General features: G+C 36.8%; 2 protein-coding genes across 7 annotated transcripts; both read right to left on the reverse strand.

Moving 5' to 3' along the window:
• Positions 1 to 3,430: 3,430 nt before the first annotated feature.
• Positions 3,431 to 12,799, reverse strand: LOC103714925 (uncharacterized). 5 transcript variants are annotated; one of them, XM_026807744.3, is made up of 11 exons: positions 9,510 to 10,241; positions 9,025 to 9,160; positions 7,828 to 7,964; positions 7,018 to 7,217; positions 6,642 to 6,920; positions 6,490 to 6,548; positions 6,359 to 6,395; positions 6,053 to 6,124; positions 5,820 to 5,970; positions 4,566 to 4,709; positions 3,431 to 4,351 (listed from the first exon to the last, which is right to left on the reverse strand). In XM_026807744.3, exons 2-11 carry the CDS (start codon positions 9,149 to 9,151, stop codon positions 3,944 to 3,946), a joined length of 1,614 nt encoding a protein of 537 aa, XP_026663545.2. In that variant the 5' UTR covers positions 9,152 to 9,160; positions 9,510 to 10,241; the 3' UTR covers positions 3,431 to 3,943. The 5 variants fall into 5 exon arrangements, with proteins under 5 accessions (XP_026663545.2, XP_008800629.3, XP_088576311.1 ...); XM_008802407.5 differs by lacking the exon at positions 9,510 to 10,241 and adding an exon at positions 12,072 to 12,799 and having other exon boundaries at positions 3,634 to 4,351; XM_088720185.1 differs by lacking the exon at positions 9,510 to 10,241 and adding an exon at positions 12,072 to 12,293 and having other exon boundaries at positions 3,634 to 4,351; positions 7,828 to 7,967.
• A 148-nt stretch (positions 12,800 to 12,947) lies between these two features.
• LOC103714937 (uncharacterized) lies at positions 12,948 to 24,523 on the reverse strand. Of its 2 annotated transcripts, XM_026807749.3 has the most exons (8): positions 23,790 to 24,439; positions 21,248 to 21,668; positions 20,495 to 20,594; positions 19,503 to 19,568; positions 17,873 to 17,987; positions 15,001 to 15,083; positions 14,640 to 14,701; positions 12,948 to 13,421 (listed from the first exon to the last, which is right to left on the reverse strand). In XM_026807749.3, exons 2-8 carry the CDS (start codon positions 21,388 to 21,390, stop codon positions 13,310 to 13,312), a joined length of 681 nt encoding a protein of 226 aa, XP_026663550.2. In that variant the 5' UTR covers positions 21,391 to 21,668; positions 23,790 to 24,439; the 3' UTR covers positions 12,948 to 13,309. The 2 variants fall into 2 exon arrangements, with proteins under 2 accessions (XP_026663550.2, XP_008800642.2); XM_008802420.5 differs by lacking the exon at positions 21,248 to 21,668 and having other exon boundaries at positions 23,790 to 24,523.
• Positions 24,524 to 26,010: the final 1,487 nt, after the last annotated feature.

Below are 26,010 nucleotides of genomic sequence, written 5' to 3' on the forward strand. Positions count from 1 at the left end.
GCCCAAGATCTACTCACAAACTTTCCTCATTTAAGCTCTGACGAGAACGTCAGGGCTAAGAGTTCAAATCCATATAAATCTAATCACAAGCACCATGATCGGCTCGTGGTCAGCCCTAATAGATCCGTATGTATCCCCTAGTCCACATAGATTATGAGTGGAGTCCGCTTTAATACTATTTGTAATAATCCAAGACCTCATTCAAAAAGACTAGCCGGAAGATATTATTTGGATTCCTTGATCTTGTATATAAGTACCCAACATCTACCCAGCGAATACTTGATGTGGGACTAAACACACGTCCGCCTGAATCCCCACAATGTGTTATATATGGACACGCCAAAAGCGAGAGGCAAGGTGAAAAGGAGGACTTTGGCTCAAAGTAGCCTCCATGGAGTAAATTCTGTTTTAATCAAATCTTTATCATGCTGATAATCTAATGTTGTCTATTTGCTTATCACCAGTGATTTGTATAATAATATCGGCATTACTATTAAATATAATATCGCCATCATCTTTATAACAGCGTTGCTGGTTTATAAATTTTTTTTTATTTGGATGTTAGTAAAGAACCTGCAATAATCCAACTATTATTTCCTTGGAATTTATATTTAAGTTCATGCAAAATATTTGTACAGATTGGTACAGTAGAAAATTTATTTAAGATCAAGGAATCAAGTATTCCACATTTTTAGAGGCCACTAGAATCGTTGGAAAGAAACAATTTATATTTATGTGAACACAAATTACTTAACTCAAAGGTCTGATGTTCTTTTATATTTCTTATCTGAACTTTATAAGATGTTCTTTTACTGAAGTAGGGGATAGAAAAGGAGAACATGCTTTAGGCCTTATACAATTAAAATTCATCTAGTTGCATAAGTGAATTGAAAACCTCACTCCCTTGTTGGAAGTGAGTAGCAAGCTTAGTTTCTTGTCAAACAAAGTCAAGTTTGCGACATCACATCATTGCAGATAGAGATTTCTTTCTTTCTTTCTTTTTCTTTTTTTTCTCTCTTTTTTTTTTTTTTTGAGATCAATAGTGTTGTGCACCAAATTTCACTAAAATCAGAAGAAGTTGCAAAACATCATCGCAAATAGAGATACCGAGGAACAAACAATGCACTCCATTTTCCAGGACATGGAAATAATTAAATCATCATCTTCTTAATTTTCACCTTTATCAGTAGCTGCTATTTTCTATTTGATTTGGCTACTCATGATTTTCAAATGTAAAGAGGCAACAAGTGCATCTTTATGAGCTCCTACACCAAAAGGAAAAAATGTGAATACTATCTTGTCATAGGGTCGTAGAAGGTATAATTTAATTTTTTAGAACATTACACAGACATGTTGCTAATCTTAACTGCAGAGCAAAATATCTTTCTGCTGAGCCATCCTAAATTCTTCTATTATAATAACCTAGCTTTGTAATTTTCCATTTGGACCCAACCCCAAGTAAATAATAAAAATTATTGGAGCCAGCGTAAGAGGCCAGCCGCTCTTTACATTCTTATTATAAGTTTGTCGATATCTAATTCTCTCCTTTTTAAAACTGAGAATTTATGTTCATGGACCTGAAACAAATGCACAAAACAAACAAGTCATCAGAAGTGAGCTTTCAAAAGACTAAGACAACCAAAGACCAGGGTATCTTAATTCTAATATTCCATGTTGTTGATTACAGAAGAGGACAAGACACAACCTCTTTTGCTTCTTCCAATCATTAGAAAATTGTCATCCCAAAGCTCCATCTTGCAATGAAAATAGTTTAATTCCACTTTCGAATGCTGTCTCTGTGGCCTATAGAATTGCAGAACATTTTAACAAGTGTTTCCAGAGCCATGGATCTCCAGTGTGCAGCTAATGACCCACCATTTTTGCTTTATGGGGCAGAACTCATGCGACAAGTCCCAACAAAAGGTGGGAAAGATTTAAAACTTCTATGGTGATGTTGCGTGCCTCCACTTGCATAATACTGCCGAAATAAATGGTGGGATAAGATTGCAAAAACCTTGGTTCACATAAGTTCATATTCTTGGTTATTGGGTGTGACACCATTCTATATGTGCTGTGGTGTTAAGAGCTACTAGCACTAAAGAAAATTGTCAGAACTTAGATGGGCTGATGATACCTGTGATGTTCATAATTAGACGTCCAAGTCTATTTGCTATACATGGCGAATGATTCTTGTTATTTCTTTGTGGAACTTCTTCATCAGATTGATTAACCATTCTATTGCTGTGTAACCTGTAAACAAGTTCTCCTCTAAAAACTTCTCAACCTAGAATCACTACATTTTAGAAGTAGAGGACATTTTAGTATTTCATAATGACTTCTGTCATAAGAGAACTGTGGGATCACCTCCACCCTCAGCTTTTTGTGGGCAATATCCCTGACTCCTTTGGGGACTGCAAGCCTGAAAAGGAGCATGATGGATGCAGTCCTGATTGCCCATGCCATTAGACACACCTGCTTCCACAAATGCCAGAGGCCACTAGTATCAATGTTTGAAACAATATATTAGTACATGAAAGATTTTTATAGGAAGCTTACAGATAGAAAAGGAGAGCTTGAGCATGGAAGAATGTTCAACATAAAGGTTTGCACATCGCCTTGTCAAGGAACCAACTTGACAAACTCCTTGTCAAAAATCAAAACTAGCGACAAGTGCGGAAGTAGGTTTAAGTCTAAACATGTAGATGAAACTAACTGATCAGCAAATCATCTCACATGAGTTGCCCTAAATGTTTGGTGAGCTTAGTCAAGGTAGGACCAATCTTTTCAGATGTGCAGCCTTCACTATTTGCATATCAGAGGCACTACATAATGCAAGCACATCAGTCTTTCTTTGGTACTCTCCTATAGAAAAGGTATAAGCTTTTCCTCGCTCTCTTCTTTGGCTCTGCATAGAAAACCTTAGGATTTCAATTCCAACATGCGGAAATTAAAGTGCATGCCTAGTTCAATATAACAAACATCCATATCTCTGGCTTTGCTTGCTCCTTATTTGGTCACCTGAACAAATACCAAACTAACTTTTGCTATGTCTACATAAAAGCACCACAAACTATTCAAGATGCTCAGAGTCTGACTAATGAACATATAGCTGATAGAAACAAAATCAAAGGACGGACAAAGACACTAAAATAAAATTATTTCTATGTTAGGTTTAGAAATATATGCTGTCTGAACTCATTTCAAGAAATCATATGCTTCGGCGTCTATTAAATAGATCACAAACATTTAGCTAATGAGAGGTTCTTTCAGTGAAAGGAAATTCTGCACCTCCAAACCAAGTATTTTCTTTTCATTCTGTATCAGTAAACAGCCCCTGCAAATTACAACAGCGAAAAATATAAAACAGATGCAAATGCAAGTAGGAAGATAAGTTCATTATCCTTCCTCACAATATTTGACTCCATGAAGATACTAGCAAGAGCTTAAATGAACAGTAACCACCCAAAGAATTACAAACGTACTATCATTACTATAATTACAACAATGAGTAAGCTCTACGATTTGTTTACTCAGAAGCCCATAAACTTAAGCAACTTTTAAGTAGGCTTCATGAGCTACTAGTCTTGCCATCATGCCTCGGTGATCTGTATTTGGAATCTCCAAGCAACATACTTCGATTGTAATCATTTATTCAATTGCCTCAAAAAAAATTTCCTTTACGATTATAGGGGAGAACATTCTCAGCCTATAGTATACATCTGTTGTGGCTGGTTTCTCCAAACCAGCAAAGGGAAAAAAGAAAAAAAAATTAAAAAAGCAAAAAAATGGCTGGGGTGGACGGTCTCCTTTGGATCCCAGTCTCAGTCTAAAAAGAAGAGAAGTTCCACTTGTTCATCCATATCTCACCCCATGTTTTCTTTTTCTAATGCTCTCATCTTTAGCTTTGCTGTTCATGCATTGAGTATTCCTTAGCAACTTGGTATCACGGTTCCATTTTAAGTTCCATCTGTTTAGCTGCAATCTCAGTCATGTCAGCTTCCGGCATGTCTGTTGATGATGGGTGGGGTTTTACAGAGCCATCAGTTGAATGGTGTTGATTGTCATGCCGAGCTTCTACCGTCCAAAACAAAACAAGAGCCACCATAATTGTTGACAGAGCTGCCAATGAGGCCCATGTCATGTGGACATATTTCTTCAGTGGCTTGCATTGGTTGAAAAGGATCTCAGAGAATGCATCTTTCACCATTTGGCAATCCACCAGCTTCTCCATACCAGGGAAATCATTGACAATATCCTGCATGGAGCTCGTAAAGACTTGCACTCTATTGTAGTTGCTAGCTGATATACATGTTCCACCTTCATTATCTGAGCAGATATAATTCTTCAAAATCTTCAAAAAGATAACACTAGGTTAGGTGTCATTTATTAATAGTGTGAATACATTTTAATTATGATGGATGATGCTCAAACTTCTTGCATATTTCTCACAACGTAAAAATAAGAATCAAACTTATGTTGAACATGCCACAAATATTAAATGGAAACCTTTTTATGATATTATAAGCAGATGATGCTGGAATTGGAGGACATAAGAAAAAATTTACCTGGGGGATATCTCCTATCTTGATTGTGTTGGAGGAACAATTTTGTGGCTGATAATTGTATTCAGGTGGTCCGGAGAAAGGATTGCAGATATATTCTAGATCTGGAAGAGCCAATGACTTCGCTGCTGATATGTTCGCATTTACCTGCATATTTTACAGTTGTAATTTCTGGGTTGTACTGGATGCATTAAATGCTAGAAGGATCAGATTCTGCAGTATTAAACTATATGTAAACGATGTATTTATGTATGTAATAATTTTTTTTTTTTTTGAATATATGTACAAAGTTTTGTCATCTTCAGCATCTATTTTCTGTTCAATTGAATGTGTCTTCAGTAATTTTCATTACATGGGAACATAGGCTGTTTGAGATAAGATGTTTCAAAGCATTGGAGCTTTCTAACTAGAAAATTCCAATTACTTCAGTAGCTAATAATATGGATACGAATGCCTTTCCATCCAAAGAGGGTAATTCTGTTTCTGATACCATTTTTCTGGACTGTCAGTTGATAGATCCGTATCGAGAGTTCGAAGTTGTCTGGTCAACATTCATTGTCATTTCTGTTCCCATCTCAAGTTTTAAGTTACTTAATTTGTTTATAAGCTGGTATGAAAAAACTATCAGTTTCATAAAAATGTGTTGTGATGCACTAAGGACATCATCCAGGATGGCCAACATTTACCTGAGCTTGTGATCAAGTGTAACTAGTAGTAGCATTATTCACATTCAGACACATGCATTAATGGATAGGGTCAAACATATAAATATAACCAAAGACTCCATGCTTTATGGTCAACAGTATTGTTATGTGATACATGTCAATACCGAATCATGCTAACAAAAAAAGTATTATGGGCTGATGCATGTTGTTATGTGATCCCTAAGATCATCCTAACAAACAGAATGACAAAAATACATTTAGCTTTCATTGTGAAAACTTTTTATAGATGGCTGCTGTATTTTTTTGGTTGAGCATTTGAACTTGGGTAGTGCTATCAGTAATTGACATTAAGCGAGGAAGAACAATGATACCATCTCGAGCCTCAAAACAGGCTCATCTATACTAACATATTTACGAATGCATTCATATGCATGCACTAGTGAAGCGCATGCGTGTTAGGTTATGCTGTTGAAAATTGAGGTGAATGAAGTACTTTAGAATGAGTTTGGAAACATCCAGGAAAAGCAAGTTCCATGTGACTGGTTGTGATGTGGTTAATCTTTGGCTCCAAAGGAATTTAGAAATTGAATACCTGATTAACTATATTGTAGATTCCAGCTCCAACATCACGTAGAAGTTTATTGGTTGAAAGCCGATCGGCACATGGGAGGATCGAACTTAGTGTGCTATTTTCAGGGTTCAGCCGATATTCATCAAGAGCTGCACAGGAATCACCAGCAAACCTGGAAAAATTCTAAAATTTACTCTTCGTAATTTGTTAGGACACAAGAAACTCACACATGCTGAAGAATGAATATAGCTTACTTGTCTAGGGAGTAATACAGCCCAAAGTATATCCAGAAGAGGAATGTCAATAGCCAGCAAAGAATGATAAGCCTGTCGCGAATAAGATTTTGTTAGACCTTTCCTAGAAACAGATCCTGATTGCAACAAATTGAAACTGTGAAAGATGATATGTTTCTTTCTGTTCATTAAAATCCTAACATATGGAGGTGATTGAATTGGAGCATTTTTATTGAAGAAGGCAGAATCAGGATTTAAACAGAAAAGGTGGCTTGTTAGACTCTTTTTAGATGATATAGCAGGAAGGACAACTTGCAGCTTGCTTACCAATAAAGAGCCTGGTGAAGCCTGAGGGGCCTTGATGCTGCAGTACAAAGAAGAGAAAAGTTTAATACAAGAAACATGATCTCTTTCATAGGAGTTTGGAGTGCATTCTGCATACAAATTAGCTCATTTACCTATCAAAGCAAGAATGGCAATCAGGTTTAGCACAATGGTGACAATGGTAAGCACTTTCCTGAAAAAATATAATGCGTACATCAGAGGGGAAAACATAATGGTGGTTTGGTTAACTTTGTTGTAGGATTTTCTCATTTTTCTTGATTCTTACAATATTTTGATGCCCTTGTTGACCAGCCGCATTTTCTTCACTGCCGTTCTCTGTATGCTATCAGCTTCATCATCAAGTTTCTGTAATGTGTTATTCAGACCGCTGTATGCTTGAGAGCCACCATAGAGCTTTGCGATGTTCTGCATGTTCGCAACAGCTCCAGTTACATTGTATATTGTTCCTGATGCCTCCTCTGCAGTTTCTGCAATGATGTTTTTAGTTGACTGGGCTCTTGATTGGAATCTTAAGCTTCCACCAAGTACTACTCCAGATGCAACTCTGCAGGTATTTTTATCAGCAGTAACTGTTTATTAATTTTTCATCAAAATAAATTATTATTTTTTGCTCTATGATGGTATTTAAACACCACACTTACATTGCTAGGATTGTTAAGAAAATGCCCAGGAAAATAGACCAGAGACTATATCTCTTGAAGCAGGGGGATCGCCTGTTCTTTCTTCTTGCTCTCTTGGTGAAGCAAGTGTTTATGGTAAGTACAATTGCAGCATAAAGGAGCCCCCCAACAAGCCATAGGATTGCAATGATGTACCCATATCTACCTGTAAATATTGTAGACTGAACATAGAAGAAATAATTAAAGGATCAGTTTCCTTCTTTTTATTTAAAAAAGAAAGAGAAGAAGAAAAAAAAAACTTTTTAGGATGTTCTTTGACTTGGAGGTACTGGTACACTCCCAAAAAGTTGAGACTTATGAGGAATTTTCCAATTAAGCTCTTTTTTTGTTTCAGGACAGCATGAAGGCCTTTGAGATTTTGGTAAAAGGTGGAGTCATGTGATTGAAGGATAAGCAAATTGCTACTATAATTAGAAGAATAGAAGGTAATATAGGAATAAATTCATTAAATTGTTGATAATCCTGAAGAGTGATTCAGATGGAGCAATAATTCATGCCCAAATATGGGTGTTTTAATTTATTTAATTTAGCTCGAAGCTAAAATCTTTCCTTTTGGCTATAGTACTGATTATTTGCAATTTTGATAGCTGTCCTTGTACAAAGGATCATGAGGACATTTTCAGGGTTATTTTTATATCTGATGTTCATCCTTAATAATATTGTGTTTCTTATTCTAATTCTTTATCATCATCATCATCATGCGTGCATGCATACATGTGTGCAAGCGAGTGAGAGAGAGAGAGAGAGAGAGAGAGAGAGAGAGATCCTTACACTCCAGTAATGCTTGTTCGTAATGTTGTAGCCTCCTTTGTACTTCTTGAAATCATCCAAAGGGTCAATTCTTTCTGTTCTAGCTGACAAAGTATCCACAGATACTGAGTTGTTCACCCCATCCGCTAGAAGTCTTTCTACTTGTAAAAAAAAAAAAAAACAGACCAGACAGAAATATATAAGAGCCAGTTGTTAGAAAATCATTTTGTAAACTCTAAGATGTGTTGCCTCAAATCCTGCATGTAATTTGTGGCATAATGCAGTATTTGTATGACTGTCTTACAAGTTACAAGTTTAAAACTACTAATCAGGTCAAAATCGAGGAGTTTTCTTTCTTTTTTTCTTTTCTTTTCTTTTCCTTTTGAACAAAACAGTGACTAAAGTCGCCACAATTTCACAGATGTCAAAAAGTAGTTTTTCTTGAACAAGTACAAACTAGAAATATGCTTCTATCATTCTTTCCAAATGAAACATAGCTACAACCATTTTTCAGAAATAACTGCAACATTGAGCGTCTGGAACATGAAGCGGGCATAATAAACACCTTATGATCTCAGGGAAACCGACACCTATTAGATTCTCTATTTTTTCCATATTTTACTGTATTTGTTTTGTTTTATCTCTCTGTTTGATTCCTATTCGAAATTCTCTAGGAATAACATCTGATCTGTATTCTTCTTAGCATGAACACAATGCAGGTGAACTTAGACTCTGTATGTTCCAATGAACTCATTCATATATTCACAAATATATGTATCATGCTGCTAGTTCAAATTCCAAGGTCATGTCTCTATACTCTTTGACATCAAGTTTTTCCCCCCAATTTTTGAGTTCATATTGTAGCACTCATGCACCTAATAGCAGTCCAAATGTCGACAAAACCTATGACGCAGTGTCAGAATGGGAGCTCCAAAAGGTGGAGCAGCTTGGAGAAACCATGCATCATGTCTTTAAACTCTGCCATTTGCTTCATTTTTAACTTCATATTGCAGCTTTCATGCTCCTTAAGGGTGTGGAACTATTGCTCAACATCCACATTTCTTTCTTATGCGTTTTTTTTTTGTCAGAATCATAAGAAGCCTAATCATTAATCACTTGTTGCAAAAATTTTAAAACCAGCAACAAAACCTAAAAGAAATGAGGATGCTTTGAATAAGAGGCAATGCTTAGGTATATAGAAGGTTTTGTGATTCTCACCTGCTCCAATATGAGAGACTGCAATGAGCTCCTGAGTGCCGTGAGCTGCAACTTCCACACCGAAACCTAATACCAGCACCAGAGAACAAAGAAGCACCACAACCACATTCAACTTTCTTGAGCCCATCTGAATGACCTATTAGCATTAAAAAAATTTTATAAGAAGTCGTACTAATATAGAATTATCCAACCTAATCTAAATAAAAAGTATATAACTGAAAGCATCTCAAAATATTTGGAAATATAACAAGGTTCTATCATGGAACAAAAGCCAACAAGATATGGACCCACTCATCAGATGACTCGGTTTGATGCAGCCCTCTGATGAATGCATTCCCAAGTTGGCCCCAGTCACCTCCAACTCCCATTCAGAAGGAGATGAAAAAACCTTTTAACTAATTTAACTCCCATCAAAAAGGAATGAAAAGAACTTTTTAGCTAATAGACATGGCAATGAACAAGTACACAATTGAAATCACACCTACCAGTGATCTTTCGATCTTTCTCAAAAACACCTCTAAAAGCTGACTTGCCTCCAATGAACCATAAGATTTCTTTACGAAAAAAACCAATCTAAATAGATCTCGACATAAAACCTGCTTCCAAATCCTCACTCCAAATCCCTCCAGAAAGCCTTTTTCTACTTTAAAACTATTTCCTCTGCTCAAAGAAACAATATAAAGGACTGCTGTCGGCAGCTGATTACTAAATTGCAGCCAAGAAGCAAAACACAACACCTCAAAAACCTCTCAGACTTGTCCACAGCAGCCATTTCAAATCGTGACAAAATTCCGTGATTTCTGGAAAGAACTAGAAACAAAAGACCAGTAAAATTGTTACATGTCCTCAATCACTTAAATGCTCATAGAATTCAACACCATTCTCTCCAGAAGCCCGCAAAAATCCTAATCCTGGGTTATCGAAATGAAGCTGGAACCCGTGTCAAACTAGACCTCCGGCGCAAGACAGAGTCCTCTCTCTCTAGATATATATAGCCTGAGACAACTCTTTGCACCCATACTTTTCTTGTGGAATGGGGAAAGAAGACTAAACCACCTTAGCTAAGAAAGCGCTTTATCAAAAGATGCAAATGGGAAGAAGGAATTGGAGTCCGTGTAACAACTTTTCCATCATAAAGCTCTCATCATCAATGGATTCTTTCCCTCCTCTCAACGTGTGAAACCTGAGACTGAGATAAAAGATGAGGTAAAGAGCTCAGCGAACCTTCATTCCTTTCGGCTTATAAGCCTTTTCTTTTCTCAGTTTTAAACTCAAAAAGAGAAAAGAAACCGCTCCAAAGCAAGGTGGCAACCTAAATCCTAATACACGGAATCCTTTCACAATATGTGGGTCGCACAAGTCGCTGCTTCTGCTGACAAAATCTAAGACAGTCTAAGAAGAGGGGGATTTTGGGGCCCACAAAGACCGAAGCTTTTCATAATTTGACGAGGACCATGAGCATGGATCGTCCGATCCGGACGCCATGCAAGCATCGGATGGAGAAGTTGGGACACGGAATCTTTCTTGGTGGCCGAGGGAGGCGGCCGTTTTGGTCTAACTTTCCCACTAATCTTTTGAGAAAATTTTTTATCGGCTTTGATACGCTCTCCCTTTTGCCAATCCCCGCCGGAAGAGCGGGCAAGCAAATCGACAACGGTTCCCGTCAAACGCCTACGACACTCGCGTCAAATCTTTCTCCAATCCCCACCTTGCTCGCCATGCATAAATTACAACTCAGCATCAAATCTTTCTAAAATTTTCTAAATCTGGTTTTGTTTTGTTTTTTTTATTTATATCGAATTCTACTCGAGCCTAATCCGTCGCCACCCATAAAGACTTGCACCCAAGCTGCCTCCGTATGAACTTCTTGCACCAAATTCTGACTTTGCCTCTGGTCCATGGCATGCTTTTTTTTCCAAAGATGCTGCCATCTTCTCACTTTACCTACCTAACTTCGGAATGGGATGAGCAGATGTGCCTCCTTGATTGGGCATCGAGATGCATGGGCACAACTTTTGATGTTCATGTCCACATGCATCGTAGATGATATTTTTTTTACCCATCTCGATGCACAAGGAAAGACTGGTGTTGCAACGGACCTTCAGATGTTAGACCAGCCTACTTGCACCGGCCTTTGTGGTTACCAAAGTATCAAACCAGGAGTTTCAGAACAATGCAAGAAAACAGGAAAAGAAGGGGAAACAAGAAGTCGAAAGTAGCCAAATACTGACTGGGGTCAAAAAAAAATAAATAAATAAACTTATAATTTACCAACAAAACTAAAAAAGGGTCAAATTACTTATCTTACAAGCAAAACCAAATTATAAATCAGCAAAAGAAGAGATGGGATTCTTTACGAGCGAAATCAAACTAGAAATTCAGCAAAAGGAGAGGTGGAGATCTTTAAATAGCCGATGAAGTGGAGGCTATGTTTCGAAAAAATTGGGATAAAGTAGGATTCCTTCTCCCCTTCAAATAGGATTCTATCTTTTTTTTTTAATTTATTTTTTTTTTATCTCCTACTCGAACTCTTACATCTGGCCAAGTTAGGTGTTATAATTCAAACAAAACTTATATGAGAAATGGTAGTAGGCATTAATTAAGCACCTAATAAACTCATGAACAATTCTATTTAATAATTTATATCTATATTTTTATAAGTTATTTCATATACATGCACAATTCTCAAATGCTAGTGTCTAAACCTTGACATAATTTTTTTTCAAAAATATCATTCATTACAATTCCTGGTGGTCTGGCCCGTCCTCGGAATGGGTCAAAGATAGAATCTCCATTGGTTGGAGCGAACCAAACATTAGCATAAGAAGTCAAGTTTTGGATGTAGTTTCAGCTGTTGTTTCCAACGAAATCTTGACCTGAAGTTAGGTCTTACGTTGTTGGTGAATCAAGAAGAAGAGGGTTACGTAGCTAGCTAATTGATGCAAAATTAAGGCTTACGTAGCTAGCTTTAGAGGACAAGAAGAGGGTTCAAACCACATGAACCCTAAGAGGTCATCTTGCAGGGAAAACTAAGACGCTGTACGAACCTGGACTCCATGGATGGGGATGCTGGGCCTCCAGACCTGGCGCTTCTGCTGCAAATAGGTTTCATCTTCGACCTTCATGGCTTGTACTTTGTCTTTGTTTGCGTTCTCGCTTTCTTCCCTTGAGGAAAATTAACAAAAAAAAAAAGAATTAGGAGGTGTCGGCTGTGAAGCAGAGCCCCTTGCCGGATGGATCTTGAGAAGGTTTGAGAGCAGATAGAAATGTTAGCAAGATCAGAAGGAGAGTTTTATGAGATTTAATTGGAGTATGGATAGCCATAAAAAAAAAAGGTAAGGGTCTTTTAAGGCATATAAGATTTCAGGAAGAATGAGAGAATGCCAAATCGAGAGCTAGTCCTGTTCAGTCATCCAAGACAACGCATAATAAAACTTTCAGGACGTCATATGCAATGAATCAAGCCGGGCCCTCGCCCACAGGCCCAACAGCTGAGCTTCAGAGCCTTTGGATCCACTGGGCCACCCTTCACATTGATAACCCAACAGGACAAAACTAAAGAACAAAAAGCATGCTAAAATTCTGATGATGACGTAAAATAAGGTCTAAATCACAATGATCAGCGGAGATATTCTTGTACAGGCTTTTTTGTGTATCTCGGATCTGATTCACTTAGAACAATGGATCTGTAAGTAGAGCATGTCAATCCCTGTCATCATGGTGAGGATGTCGATGTCACACCAATCAAAAACTGATAAAAAGATACTTTTCGAGAACTATGTACCATAAAGTTACGAGAGGTCCTGATCAGAAGAGCAACTCAGCAAAAGGATGAGAAAAAACAACATAATGAAATAGTCAGCAATGAATGAACCACACATAACAAAAACTAAAAAATAAAAATTAGATGCCGAAACCAAATAGGCATGGTAAGGGTTGTTAGCTATGGTGTTGCAAAATTATGATTTCTTAATCTCTTAAAACATTCGAGCAATGTTTATCTGACTTAAACCTACACTGGAGGATTCTCGAGAACACCCATTCAAATTATAAGCAGATAAAGCTAATCCTTTGTCTCGGTTCAACGAACATTTCTTACAAAAATATCTAACTTTTATGCCTAGAAATATATGTTATGACCAACTAGGAATAAATAGACACGGAAGGGTTAAGCTGATAATTTCCTACTAGGAAAAATGAGCTAGGACTAGATCAGACTGGCGCCTTTATTTGTTCTTGCGACAGAGATGGCGAACAAGGTATACGATCATCCACATATCTGATATCATGTTTGCATTGGCATAGTTGTCCTTGGAAGGATAGAGTGGGCCAACTCCTCGTTCATCTTCACTGGAAGTGGGGGCATCTGCTTCATTGTTTCAGGCATATTGTCCAAACTGCAACACAAGTTCGCTCAGGTTTAAAATTGATAAATAAAAAACACTAAAACTACATATGGAGGAAAAAGAAGGAAATACCAAAAACATCTGCCAAGTTCTATTTATGTGAAGTGCTTCGAAGTAGGTAGCAAGACATCCCAGGGTTCTCTTGGAAGACATAAACATTAATATTGTATATGAAACAATGTGGGAGTCTGGTCAAGATCAAATCTTGTCAACATATAATGGGATACTAATGATATACAGTAGTAACTTCATACGTAAGTTCAACAGCACGGCTGATTACACTAGTCTCCCACAACTAGCAGGACTATCTTTTTTGAGTGTCAATTAGCAAGAGTACCAAGATAAAAGGTGACCTTTCTTTTCTGAAGATTTTCCTTAAGCTGATTGTTTATGACCCATGAAGTCGGTGTCCAGTTTTTGTAAAATTAGATTGCCATTTATTTCTTTCTGTGTCGAATAAAAGATGATATCGTAACAAAGAACAAAGATAGATCAAACAAATGTGTGATATTCAGCAAAAGTCTGGCATCAAGGCAAAGTACAGCCTACAAACTACAAAGACTTTGTTTCCCAGCACCCTTTGTACCAGAAAAGTTGGCCACATCATGCAAAGCTGACAAGCACAGAACATCAACGTGAAGAGTGGCATAAATAAACTCATAAATAAGAGGGTTTTATGAGGAAAAAACAATAGATAAGTAACCTTTTCTTATACGTAGAACAGGTACAGGCAATTGTAGCTGATAGGAGTATAGATTTATGCATTGCAAATCTTAAAAGGAAGATTTAGTTACTTGGGTCATTAAAAGAATTTTATGCATTTATCTTACAAGAGCATCAGGTGCACATGCATGCTTTTATCTATATGTTCCAAACAAATTTTAAGTTAAGAAACAATTTCTGTATGAGCAATAACACCTATAGACAAGGAGTAGATCTGTAGATGTGGTAACTATTAGAATTCTTCAACCATGGAGAATCTAGAAGCATGGGAGAAAAATCCAACTACCAATATATTTGATACTAATAACCAAAGAGAACACAGAATACACTATCCCATGCAATGAAATTGCATGGGTTACAGCAACCCTGTTTCACAACCTACAAAAAATGATTTGAATAACACACTTAATTTCATGCACGTGTGAAATTGCATTGATCTTTCATAGATTTGAAAATGAGAAAAAGATGAAGCACTTGACAACATACTCTTTCAAGATTGTAAGAATATTGTCCCGTGTTTGGCAAAAAAGACTGATGTTTTCCTGTATCTGCAAGAGAACCAATATATTAAAACCACCAGCACAATAAAACCAAACATATCCTGCATGCAAGTGTTGTTTTGTGAGAGCACCTAGTTGGAAAATAAACATCAGTTAAGCTAATTGTTGCTACTTGGTCCTCTTTTTTCCTTTTAGAAAAAGTTTGAGCAAGCTCAACCTACTTTCATGAAGCAAATGAAAGGAGATACAAGAAGGGGAAAAGGAAAAGGAAAAAAAGGAACAGAAGAGAAAAATCATAGCATGTGACAGCAATACATCCACGATTCATGCTGCTGATCAGCATATACCTGAAAGTTGCCAAGGTTTGCGGAAATTTGACTGAAAACCTGAGCATTATGTTCCAGGAGCTGTCCTGTTGGACCACCAATTTCTGCAAAGATAAATTACTGGAACTAATCAGCTACTCTATACAGGACCATAAATATCCATAGATCACCTCAAAAAGATTTAACTGCAAGTTAACGAAATTTTTGAGAGAGACAGAGACAGAGAGAGAGAGAGAGAGGCTATTTCTTCCCACCTACTTTATGTGAACCCCCCCCCCCCCCCCTCTCCAAAAAAAAAAAAAAAAGTGCACACACACACACACACACAGAGAGAGAGAAGGAAAAGATGATCATTGCCTGCAGATTTACCTGCACTTCCACATAATCTAATAAGGCACGGCAGAGATTAGAAATGGGGCATGGTAGTGTCTTAAAATCTTCAGGTTACAAAATGCCTGTTATTGCATATCTTTAAATATTCTTCTATCAAAAAAAGAAAAAGCGCTCACACACACACACACACACACAGAGAGAGAGAGAGAGAGAGAGAAGGAAAAGACGATCAGTGCCAGCAGATTTACCTGCACTTCCACATAATCTAACAAGGCAGGGCAGAGATTAGAAATGGGGCATGGTATTGTCTTAAAATCTTCATGTTACAAAATGCCTGTTCTTGCATATCTTTAAATATGCCTCTATCACCCTTCTTTTATTCTTCTAGAAAGGAATATCAACAATAAAGAAAGATGATTCTACTGGTCTTGCTTAACTCGCTCCACTAACAAACTAGCTTGAACCTGAGAGCAGCACATGAAAGAGAATGCAAACAAAAATTTCACTAATATAAAAAGCATTTGGAATGTGCTTATCTTCAATGTCCTTTGGGTTCAAAAATAAATTATGTTCTCGCACATACTCTTCTAATAGAAATTACAGTAATCAACGAAAAAAAAGGCCAGTACTGGATCCCAATTGCCATATCCCAAACAAGTGCTTAGGTACAACAAGAATAAAGAAATTCTAATAAGGCATGAAAACACTGAAAACTTAGCAATAGTGAGAGCAGAATGATATTTTCACTCATATACTCCTCACAGCAAAGTGGGCAACAGGATCTACAGGAAAAGAATAATGTAGTTTATTATCAGTATAATGTGCTTAGTAACAATTATATACTAGTTTAGTTATAAAGATAGCTTGCAGGATACCAAGTCCACACATAATCCAATCTAGAATACAGATTGAAAAATACATCACTAAAGATATAAAAGTGTAATCAAGGTTAGCTGAACTATGCGAACTGGCTAGTTCAAGACATACCAAACCGGACCGGTCGATTACCGACACGTAGGGGTGAAAGTGGACCGAATAATATTTGTCCGAATCCATTTCCGTATCCGAATCAATCCGGATATGGATAGAAATTTGAACCTTTAACTAATATCCATATCCGTCAAAAAAAAATAGATATGGATAGACAATTATCCGATTCGTATCCGAAGATTCGATTCCATTTGTAACCCTATTTAATTTTATATGGCACTCATGAACATTTAAGAAAAATAAATGACCATACTAATATGCCATTAATTTGATTTATCATCCATTTAGTAATATCATTGATTCTGTGGTCATAAAGTTTAATTGTCTGATTTATATCCGCATTGATATTAATACTTTCAATATCTGATTTGTATCCGTATCCGTTTAAAACAAATATGGATATAAATTTTTGCATCTGACTAACATTCGTATTTGTATCTGTATTCATCAAACAAATCAAATATGGATATGAATATGCCAGTATTTGATCCGTATCGGATCCGATTTCAGCCCTACCGGCATAGTTCACCTCTTATATTCGGTTCAGAAGATAAAATGCTCGCTCCGTCGCTCACCGCTTCGCTTCACCCCTCTCTCATTTCGAAAGTCAAAACCCTACTCCAAAAAGTGCTCCTCCCCCTCTAGTTCAACAATGATGCTGCAGCCAACTAAGTCTCTCTCCGTTCCTCACCCCCCATGCATGACGAGGGCTTCCAAGCCCTCTCTTTCGGCCTCTCTCCCCCTCTCTCTCTCTCTCCCTCCGTCCCTTCCTCCCTCTCTCCCTCTCTCCCAACGAACGATGAGGGATTTCAAGCCCTCTCTGTCTCTCAACCTCTCTCCCCCCTCCCTCTCCCTCTCTCCCTTCCTTTCTGCCCCCCCCCCCCTTCCTCTCTCCTTCTCCCTCGCCCCCTCCCTCTCTAGCTCTCTCTATTTTGATATGCCCCAAAACAGCATAGTAGGGATCCGTACTGTGCCAAACCGGTCGCTGGCTGATATAACCTCCAGTACCAGTCCAGTGAACCATGAGTGCAAAAGAGTTATGTAGAAAGATTTAATTCCGCTACTATATAGTTTACTTTAGATAAGAAAAATAGCCAAAAGTCATGAATTAAATTCCTAGCAGATTTTCTTAAACAAGTTATGATATTTAATTTAGATTTTTAAGAATAGTAGCTCACTCTAGCAATAGATAGATATTTCTCTTTAACTATTCAAACAGCAATCTTGCTGCTTTCTAATTGGATAAACATTTTTGATAGGGGAGATTTTGTGTTTGGTCCAAGGAAGGCAAGAAGTCAGGAATGAGTTTCATAAAATGTCTCAATATATTCACACCCCACAGACCATTAGGAAGCACTTTTCGACAGTTTAGCCAATTTAGAACCTTGATAAAGTCTAAGAATAAGCATGAACATGCAACTAGTATGACAATAACTATCAGATCCAGTGCAACAAAGTGCAAAATATAGAGGTTTTTGTAGAATAGTGCCAGCAAGAAGCCTACCAGCAATAAAGAAAACCATGTCATATTTGTAAAAAAGTATATAAGTATAACTAAAAAATAACAAACCTTTATATGAAATTTCATCATCATCTGCAGGAAGCATAGGTGGAGCATATGGAGGAACATTAGGGCGTGCTACTAAGTTAGCTGGTGGTTTTGCGGAATGGTCTGCAACCCTTTCCTGCACATTAGATGGCCAAATTTTTCTCAGGCATTGACAAAGCAACTTAGTATGATGCATAAAGGAAAACAAGAGAAAATATGATACATACACATTCACACATATGTACCCACATATACATAGAGGTCCACTTGGCTCTAGTTGACTGAATTTGAAGTTTGATTTGGTCACACAAAATCTGAAGATGAGGTCCAAAAAAAGATGATCCAAGTTTGTGAATGTGAACTACTATCTCTAAATTACTTGGAGATCAAAAATCATGCCTTTTGGTGACCTCTAGCCTATGCATCAAGTGGTTAAAAACAAGCAGTTTAAATAACAAGATATAATGCCCATTTGTGACCACTAGATGCATAGGTTAGAACTCTCAAAAATATTTGTCAGTCTGTACTATGTAGACAGTTTAGAGGTAATAGATCACATTCAACATCCTAGATCATCATTGTCGGACCCCCATCTTCTGATTTCACCTAACTGGATCTGCCTCGAAATATGGTAATCTATTCATATATACGGGAATGCTTGCATGGGCATGTACATATGGCACTCACGCATGCATGCTTGCATATAAAAAAAAACCATTTATCAAACGTATCCGTCCCAAAATAATTATCAGCCAAAAACTGGACATATAAATTAGTACTTCTGTATAAAGAGGATTAGAGAGTAAAAGCAAGATGGGTTGCTTTCAATGCTATCAATTAATTAAGCAACTTAGTCCGGTATCTAACACTGGTTCACAAGTCAAAGTAAAAGAAAATGGACACAAATATGACATATAGTAAGGTGCACATGCCTTTGAAAATTAATTGATAAGTTTAGATGAATAACATCTTTTCATGTTCAATCCAAACAGATTAGTAATCAATTCACGTCATGATGCGTCATGATGTGCCTGAAGTGCTCCTAAACTCCAGACCCTCAATATTCCTTTTACGTTAGTTTGGCTTTCAAGATCAAAAATAATGGAGAAAGAAGCAAAACTTATCATATTTTCGCGGAGAAAAACAGGAGAAAGGTGGAGAGAATGTAAGAAATGTGTAAAGAAAATATAGTTACATAGTGGGTTTTTTCCTACTCATACTAATTACAAGCCTAATGAAGAATCAAACCGAATTGTTGAAATTTTAAGGTCAACAATCATCACGAAAATAACTCACAACTCAAAAATACTTTTCTTTTTTTATTTCTTCATTCTCACAAAATAGCAGCTTCTTAATGAGTGATCTTTAATCTTAACCAAAGTAAGCAGCTTATGAAATGACAACTCAAGTTACAAACAAGCAAAATATCTAATCCAAAGGCAGATAAGAAATATCTAGTGCAAGATAATATCTTAGTTGGATGACATAGAACCAGTGCTAAACAAAAGCAAAATTAAATTGATCTGTCCCAAGGAATTAGGCAGCAAGATCATAACCTGTATCTAGAATGCTCAAAAAGCAAATTACCCATTGGCTATCCAGTACATGATGATAAACATAATACAGGGCATACATATCGGCATACACCCACCTTTTTATCTTTGCTTTTCCTTGACAAGTTATGATCCTCTTTCCTCCTCTTGCCACTTTCCTTTTTCTGCAAGGGAAATGAAACCGGCTTTACTTACTAAAGAAAACCAATTTTGAGGTTAATCATATGTAATTACGTGTTCTATGCATGTAAAACTCGCTTTATAATACATTTTTTCGAAAATGTAAGTTTGTTAATTTTTTGCAGATTTCAATTCAAAACTGGAAAAAAAAAATCAGCACATCCCAAAATGGCATGATACAAACCCATACCGTACCATATCAGTCGCCAACCAATACAAGCTCCAGTACGAGTTCGGCAAACCTTGGATAGGTGTAAGCTCTAGGCTAGCCTCATCAATATTGTTACCCCATCCTAGACTGAAAATGTGGTATTAATGCTACCTTGTCGTATACAGGAGATGTGACATTATTATTGCCTCATTACATGCGAGAGACATGACTGTGGTTAGCCAGAAGTCAAAAACAAATCAATTTACTTTTTGTGCACTGATGTCTGTTGATTGGATCCCTTTCAAAAGAACTATAAAATGATAGCAAACTGTTTATTTGAATGTGTGATAAATGCAGTTATTAGTTTAGTTGTGTTATTTATTGATACGTTGTGACCTATGGAGTGAAACATAGGAGAATACAAGTACTAGATATCTTGAATGTGATTTCTAACAATGATATTTCTAAATTGTTATATTTGTTGTGAAATAATTGCTATTAACTCTCATTTAATTAAACTTATCTTGGTGTGTGGAGGAGGGGGGATTCTTACTAAACTATTATTCTCATGTCGTTCCTTTATTTTTTTTCTTTCCAAAGTCACAGGTGTTTAGAACTCGGCTAAGGTTTGAAAGGCTTATGCCAAGAGAACAGGTGAACTGCACGGTTAAAGGTGAACTAACACATGCAAGCCTATTCAAAACAGGATCAAGATGATTATAATGGGAATAATAAAGGCTATCAACTATCAGACTTAACAGTCATCCATCTGCACCGCAGGACCACATCTCGGACTGTTTTATCCTTCAGCTGCATGGCAATTTTTGCATAACGAACTATAGTTGATTCAGACGCATATCTGCAGATGTAAACAATCAGAAAATCAGGAAACATGCCTTACTCCAAGAAGAAGAGAACCAAATAGCAAGGTCAACATGAAATTGAGATAAAGATATTGGAATTGACTATCAAAGACCAAAACAATCATTAATAATAAAAACAGAAGAAATAAAAAAATTACCAAAACAAGATCCGCCAAACTGGCAACGGAACCCATACCGGTCGGCAGATGGGTCGGTACGGTACTGGTTTGGTACCATTCCGACACACGGTGTGCTTAGGCGTGCCGGTTCCGTACCTTTTTTTTTAGAGTTTTTCAAGTTGATTTAATTGGTAATCAATCTTTTTGAACATTTTCAATAATATTAAGTCTAATTTGATATTTTTTTAATATTTTTTGATGTTTCTACGATCCCAGTTTAACCTAAATGATGCATCTTATTGTTTTAAAATGATACAAAAAGAAAAAATAATTAGTAACATATTGCATGCTACAAGAAGCAACATGAAATATCCTCAAATTAAGTAGAAAAATGAAAAATATAAAATAATACAATCAATTACATATATTTAAAGTATAACATACATATCGATATCTAAAATCTCATCGAGTAGCAATGCTTTTCGTAGATATCCGGATCATTAGCATAATCAGGAGGCACATCAGCCTACCCCTCTAACCAAGCAGCGTTGTAGTCTTTTATGTTCATCATATAAGGAACGCATTCCCGGTAGCACTCTTGGATCTCTTGTTGATAAAGCTCCAATTCTGAAAGGTATCGTCTAGCTGATAAAACGACTGTGAAGAGGCCCATCCGAATAAGCCGGCAGCAAAAGCCGACCTGTAAGATTCTTCGGACTGCGTAGGGTAGTAACCACTAGAAGATGCCTCAAATCCATATCCGTATTCATATGGATCATAAGCTGTCTGTGGTTGCGGGTAATAGAAACCTGATACGTCTATAGATCTTATTTCACATGTGAGATCATCTGCAACTGCATCATATCCTTCTAAATGACCTCGAGGAGCCTGTCTTTTATATGCAATCGGATTCTCGCGGGCTCCACCAAATCGTGCGCTGTGGTCCCTATCCTGTGTAGCATGCGTAAACTGGGAATTAAGTTAAACTGCCTTAAGGTCCACATTTTTTTGCATTATAAGGAAACACACTGGAATTAAATTATATACCAGTTCCGGTGAAACCACTAAACAGTCAAGTGCTAGACTGTTTTCTTGTACATAAAGATGTATATGCATCTTGTTTTCATTTACTTAATGTCGAAACCAATGTCCCAACTTAAACTATAGAATATCCATAGAGACCTAAAAGAGTTCATTATAAAAGCCAAGATATTTTTTTTACATTTTTTATTTTTCCCATACTCTTTCTAAATTCCTATATTTTATTTCACTTTGGAAATTAACGTCCAGTCTCCACCCATTTTGGTCAAAATCCATCTCTAGCAGAATTCAGTGTTGATGTTTTTCAGCCAAAGGTTGGGTTTTGCAGCTACCAATATTGATATGTTAAAGCTAGGTGTCATGTGAAACCATATTTCAACAGTGAATTTATTTTGATTACCTTATGATTATCAGCAGACATAACTTCAGCTTTCTATATACATGCATTATTGTTTGATTCATATATATCCTCTTCAGCATTCATTATTTTATCAATAAATGTCAATAAAAACACAAATTGCATCATATTCATAACTCTTAAAAGTCTAAACAGCAAATATCATTCTGTTGTTAATTTACTTTAATGCTTATATAATGCTGTCATATAATGTCCCAGTCAACAAGACAGAATAGAAAGCAATATGAATCCTTTTTTGAGGGAAAAAACAATATTAGTGAATCCTAGGTTTGTAGAAATATTACAACACACGGGTGGTGTCTGTCTTTTAATGCGACCTAGACAAGCATGTGTCGAATTGTATGTACAAGACAATGATAATGGGAGCTCGGAATTTTGAGCAGACTATCTTTCAAGATCCTTATCAGTTTTTCTTGTTGATATGGACCAATGGTTGAATATGTTCTCAAGATTCCTTTTTCCCTTCCTTAAGATGGGTGTGGTCTCCCAACTCTCCATTCTTCGTTGAGAGACCAATTATTTTTCTTTTCTTTTCTTTTTGAGATGTTAAGACTAATTCAATTATATTACACCAAGTTTGTTCCAAAGCAAGATTTGATGATATGGGGCAAACAGGTTAAAATGATGAAAAAGTGCTAATACAGCTCAGACAAAAAGCATTATTAAGAAATAAATTATCACATGGAAATAATCAACACAAAGATGAGTTTTTTCAGGTTAAGAAGACCAATGAGTGCATAAAAAGCATTCAGATAAAGGTTTTCATATTATATTACTTGTAAGTTACATAGGATTAATGGAAACTCAGTAAAGTGATCAGGGACATGGAGACTTATGGTTGGTGTATAAGTCCATAAACAGTGGCAGAACCAGGATTATTTCCCTTGGGGAGGGGAAGGGGAAAGGGCAATATTGAAATTATCAAAGTTTATTGATATCATTTTTTGTATTCCATATACACATGTAACTGAAGTTCTGTTTGATAGTAATGAAAAGAGATATAACACTTTACCGGATGCTTTACAAATTACAGTCCTCGTAACTAGACTGGATAGGTTAGTTTGTATTTACTTGTAAACAGAGAAACATAAAGAAGACAAGAGCTTCCAACATGTTTCGTTCACTAACAAAAGAATTAGACTATTTATACTGTGAGAACAACAAATGGAGACAGATGGACATCTGAGCAGATTTTAGAAATTTTTTCCAGTTTCTATGTTCAGCATAAGTTACTTTTTTGGAGCTCGAAGGTAGAAGTTCTCGCCCTATTTCATGTAATATTATTAAAATAATAAAGTGTTCAACAGCAAAGAGCAATCAAAATCTCCTAATTTGGTAATATGACCAACACCAATGACTGAAATTTTATTAATTACAAAGTCAAAATGCAGCGCGTTAAAGATTTAAGGTCATAAAAATTACAAACACCATTTAAAAGCTAAATAACAAAGTATGGATCATTTATAAGTTACGGTATGCATAGAGAAAGAAATTTGAATGATTTATAAATCAAAACTAAGAGAAAATTTTTCTTGACATAAAACATAAGAGAAGGTAAAACAAATAAAATTGTCAACGAAATAAAATCTTAAAATAGATGGGAAAAGACTAACTTGTTCAGCCCTTCTTCCAAGATGGTCTGATCCTCCGCCGACCACTCCATCGAAATGCCAGGATTATGCTTCAACGCCTGCGCGGTGCCCAAATTCCCACCCGCCGCCGTCGCGCTGCCGTTGCTCGGGTTCCCGGAGGCGGCCCCTCCACCTCCTCCGCCACCTCCATCGCCGCCGCCTTGCAAGGAAGGGGCCCCCCCATGGGTCCAATCCTGATTCCCCGACGGGTTCGCGTTCGCACCCATCTCTAAAGAGAGAAACAATCCCAGCCACCTCTCGGACTCTCAGAACCCTCCTCTAATTACCCCCCAATTTGAAGCTTCTTCCCGCCATAAAAAGGAAAGAGAGATTGAAGAAGAAGAAAAACAAAAAAGAAACAAAGAAGGCGAGGATTAGGCCAATGACGCAACGAGCTTCCTAAAAATAAAAACTTTCCAAAGATGAGGCAAGAGGAGGAAACGAGAGAAGAAGGAAAGAGTGGGGGATTGGAAGGGAGAGGAAGAGAGTAGCTTTCTAAAAATTAAAACTTTCGAAAGATGAGACAAGGGGTGGGAACGAGGGAAGAAGGAAAGAGCGGGGGATTGGAAGGAAGAGAAAGAGGGTATTGGGGGGGGATTCTCCTCTTTTCCTCTTTTTGGGTGCCTCGCCTTGGAGAGAGAAAGAAGGAGGCTCCGAGTTTTTTTCTTTTTTAACACCTCTCTCTCCTTTAGATATTAAAACACTTAGATGAAGCCATTTGAGCAATAAATGCTTCGATGGATGATGGCCATAAGCGACATTGAAATTACTAAATTGTCCCCCTCTGCTTGCAAATATTGATCCTAGATAACAACATTTAGTCCACTAGCGGCTATAATTTGTATGAGCTTGTAGTTAATCAAACCTAATTAATTAAGTGTTCCATAGAGAATGCTTCTCTCTAGAAAAATCTTGGAAAGGGATATACATAATATTTAGTATTCATCAGAAGAAAAAAAAAAAGGAAATAAGATCAAATAATTTGTTCACAATTACCAAGCTATATTCGAAAGCCATTTTGAGATATGTGATTTATGAACATATATCATAAAACATGACCAAGTGATTGCCTGTATGAAAAATAATGACAATCTTTTATATGAAAGACCTAATTCAATTCCAGTGTCTTGGCTCCAAATACCTAAAAGTTAGGTTTTCAACTTAGGAAGACTACTTGTTAAATTATGGCCAGACTAATTTTGCCATCACAGCCAATGTTGCTTGGTTCATGGCTTAGTTGTAAGAAAGTGATATATAGGTGAAAATTAAGGAAGTGATATATAGGCAGGCGACTGGATAAAGGTGAAGGGTATTATGGTCTTTATAGTGTCTACATTTTGGTAGTCCCTCTGTCTTGTTGCCAGGTAGCTGTTGCATGGGCCATAAAATTGTCGAACAAGTTGACGCATGGTCTTAGGCATTGCATTGGTTCAATGATCAGGTTCCTTTATATGACATCATTATGGTCTGATGATTTAACTTAAATGACAAAAATGATTTGATTAGATTAAGAACATCATCATGGATTCAGTGGTACAGGGATTGATATAAGTAGGCCAGGTTTATAAATCCCAAATGTGGTTGCCTCAAACGAGCAGTTGATGCTAAAAAAAATGGAATTCTCACAATCCAAGAAATGCTTTAGACTTGGCAACCACAGAAGATTGGATTAGGGCAAATGGAGGCCATGGATTAAGATCCTGTGCCCTACCATGCCTGTGAATCCCATATGAGGTCAGTACATTTAATCCATTTCATTGTAGGTATAGCATCCCCTCGATCGCCTATGTGGCAGCATAAATCAATTTCCTCAATTTATTTAGGTAGGAAAATAAAATTAAGATTTACTACTGTTTTAGGTTTTGATTTTGATATTGTTCATTACAAAATGAAAATATGTTGACTGTGAGATAAGTATCATTTTACCAAACTCTATGGTTCTCAGATCAATAGAGATATCAATTTATATCAAAATCAAACATTCGTGCACCTAATATGTCGACTTCTTTCCTTCTTGACAAAAAGCAAAAAAAACAACAAAACAAAAAAAACAAAATCGGCCCTTGCAATCTAGGCTGATATATCCCGGTATCTTAGTCAATACAATATAATATCTTAGCCAATATTTTATATAGCATGGGAGCTAGATGCTATCCCATGCAAATGCTGCCAATTGGACATGGGTTGCTTTGATTATTGACAC

This window comes from Phoenix dactylifera, chromosome 4, assembly GCF_051530095.1.
Source record: "Phoenix dactylifera cultivar Ajwa chromosome 4, Ajwa_hap1_PhDact_Kaust_v1.1, whole genome shotgun sequence".
NCBI classification, from domain to species: domain Eukaryota; kingdom Viridiplantae; phylum Streptophyta; class Magnoliopsida; order Arecales; family Arecaceae; genus Phoenix; species Phoenix dactylifera.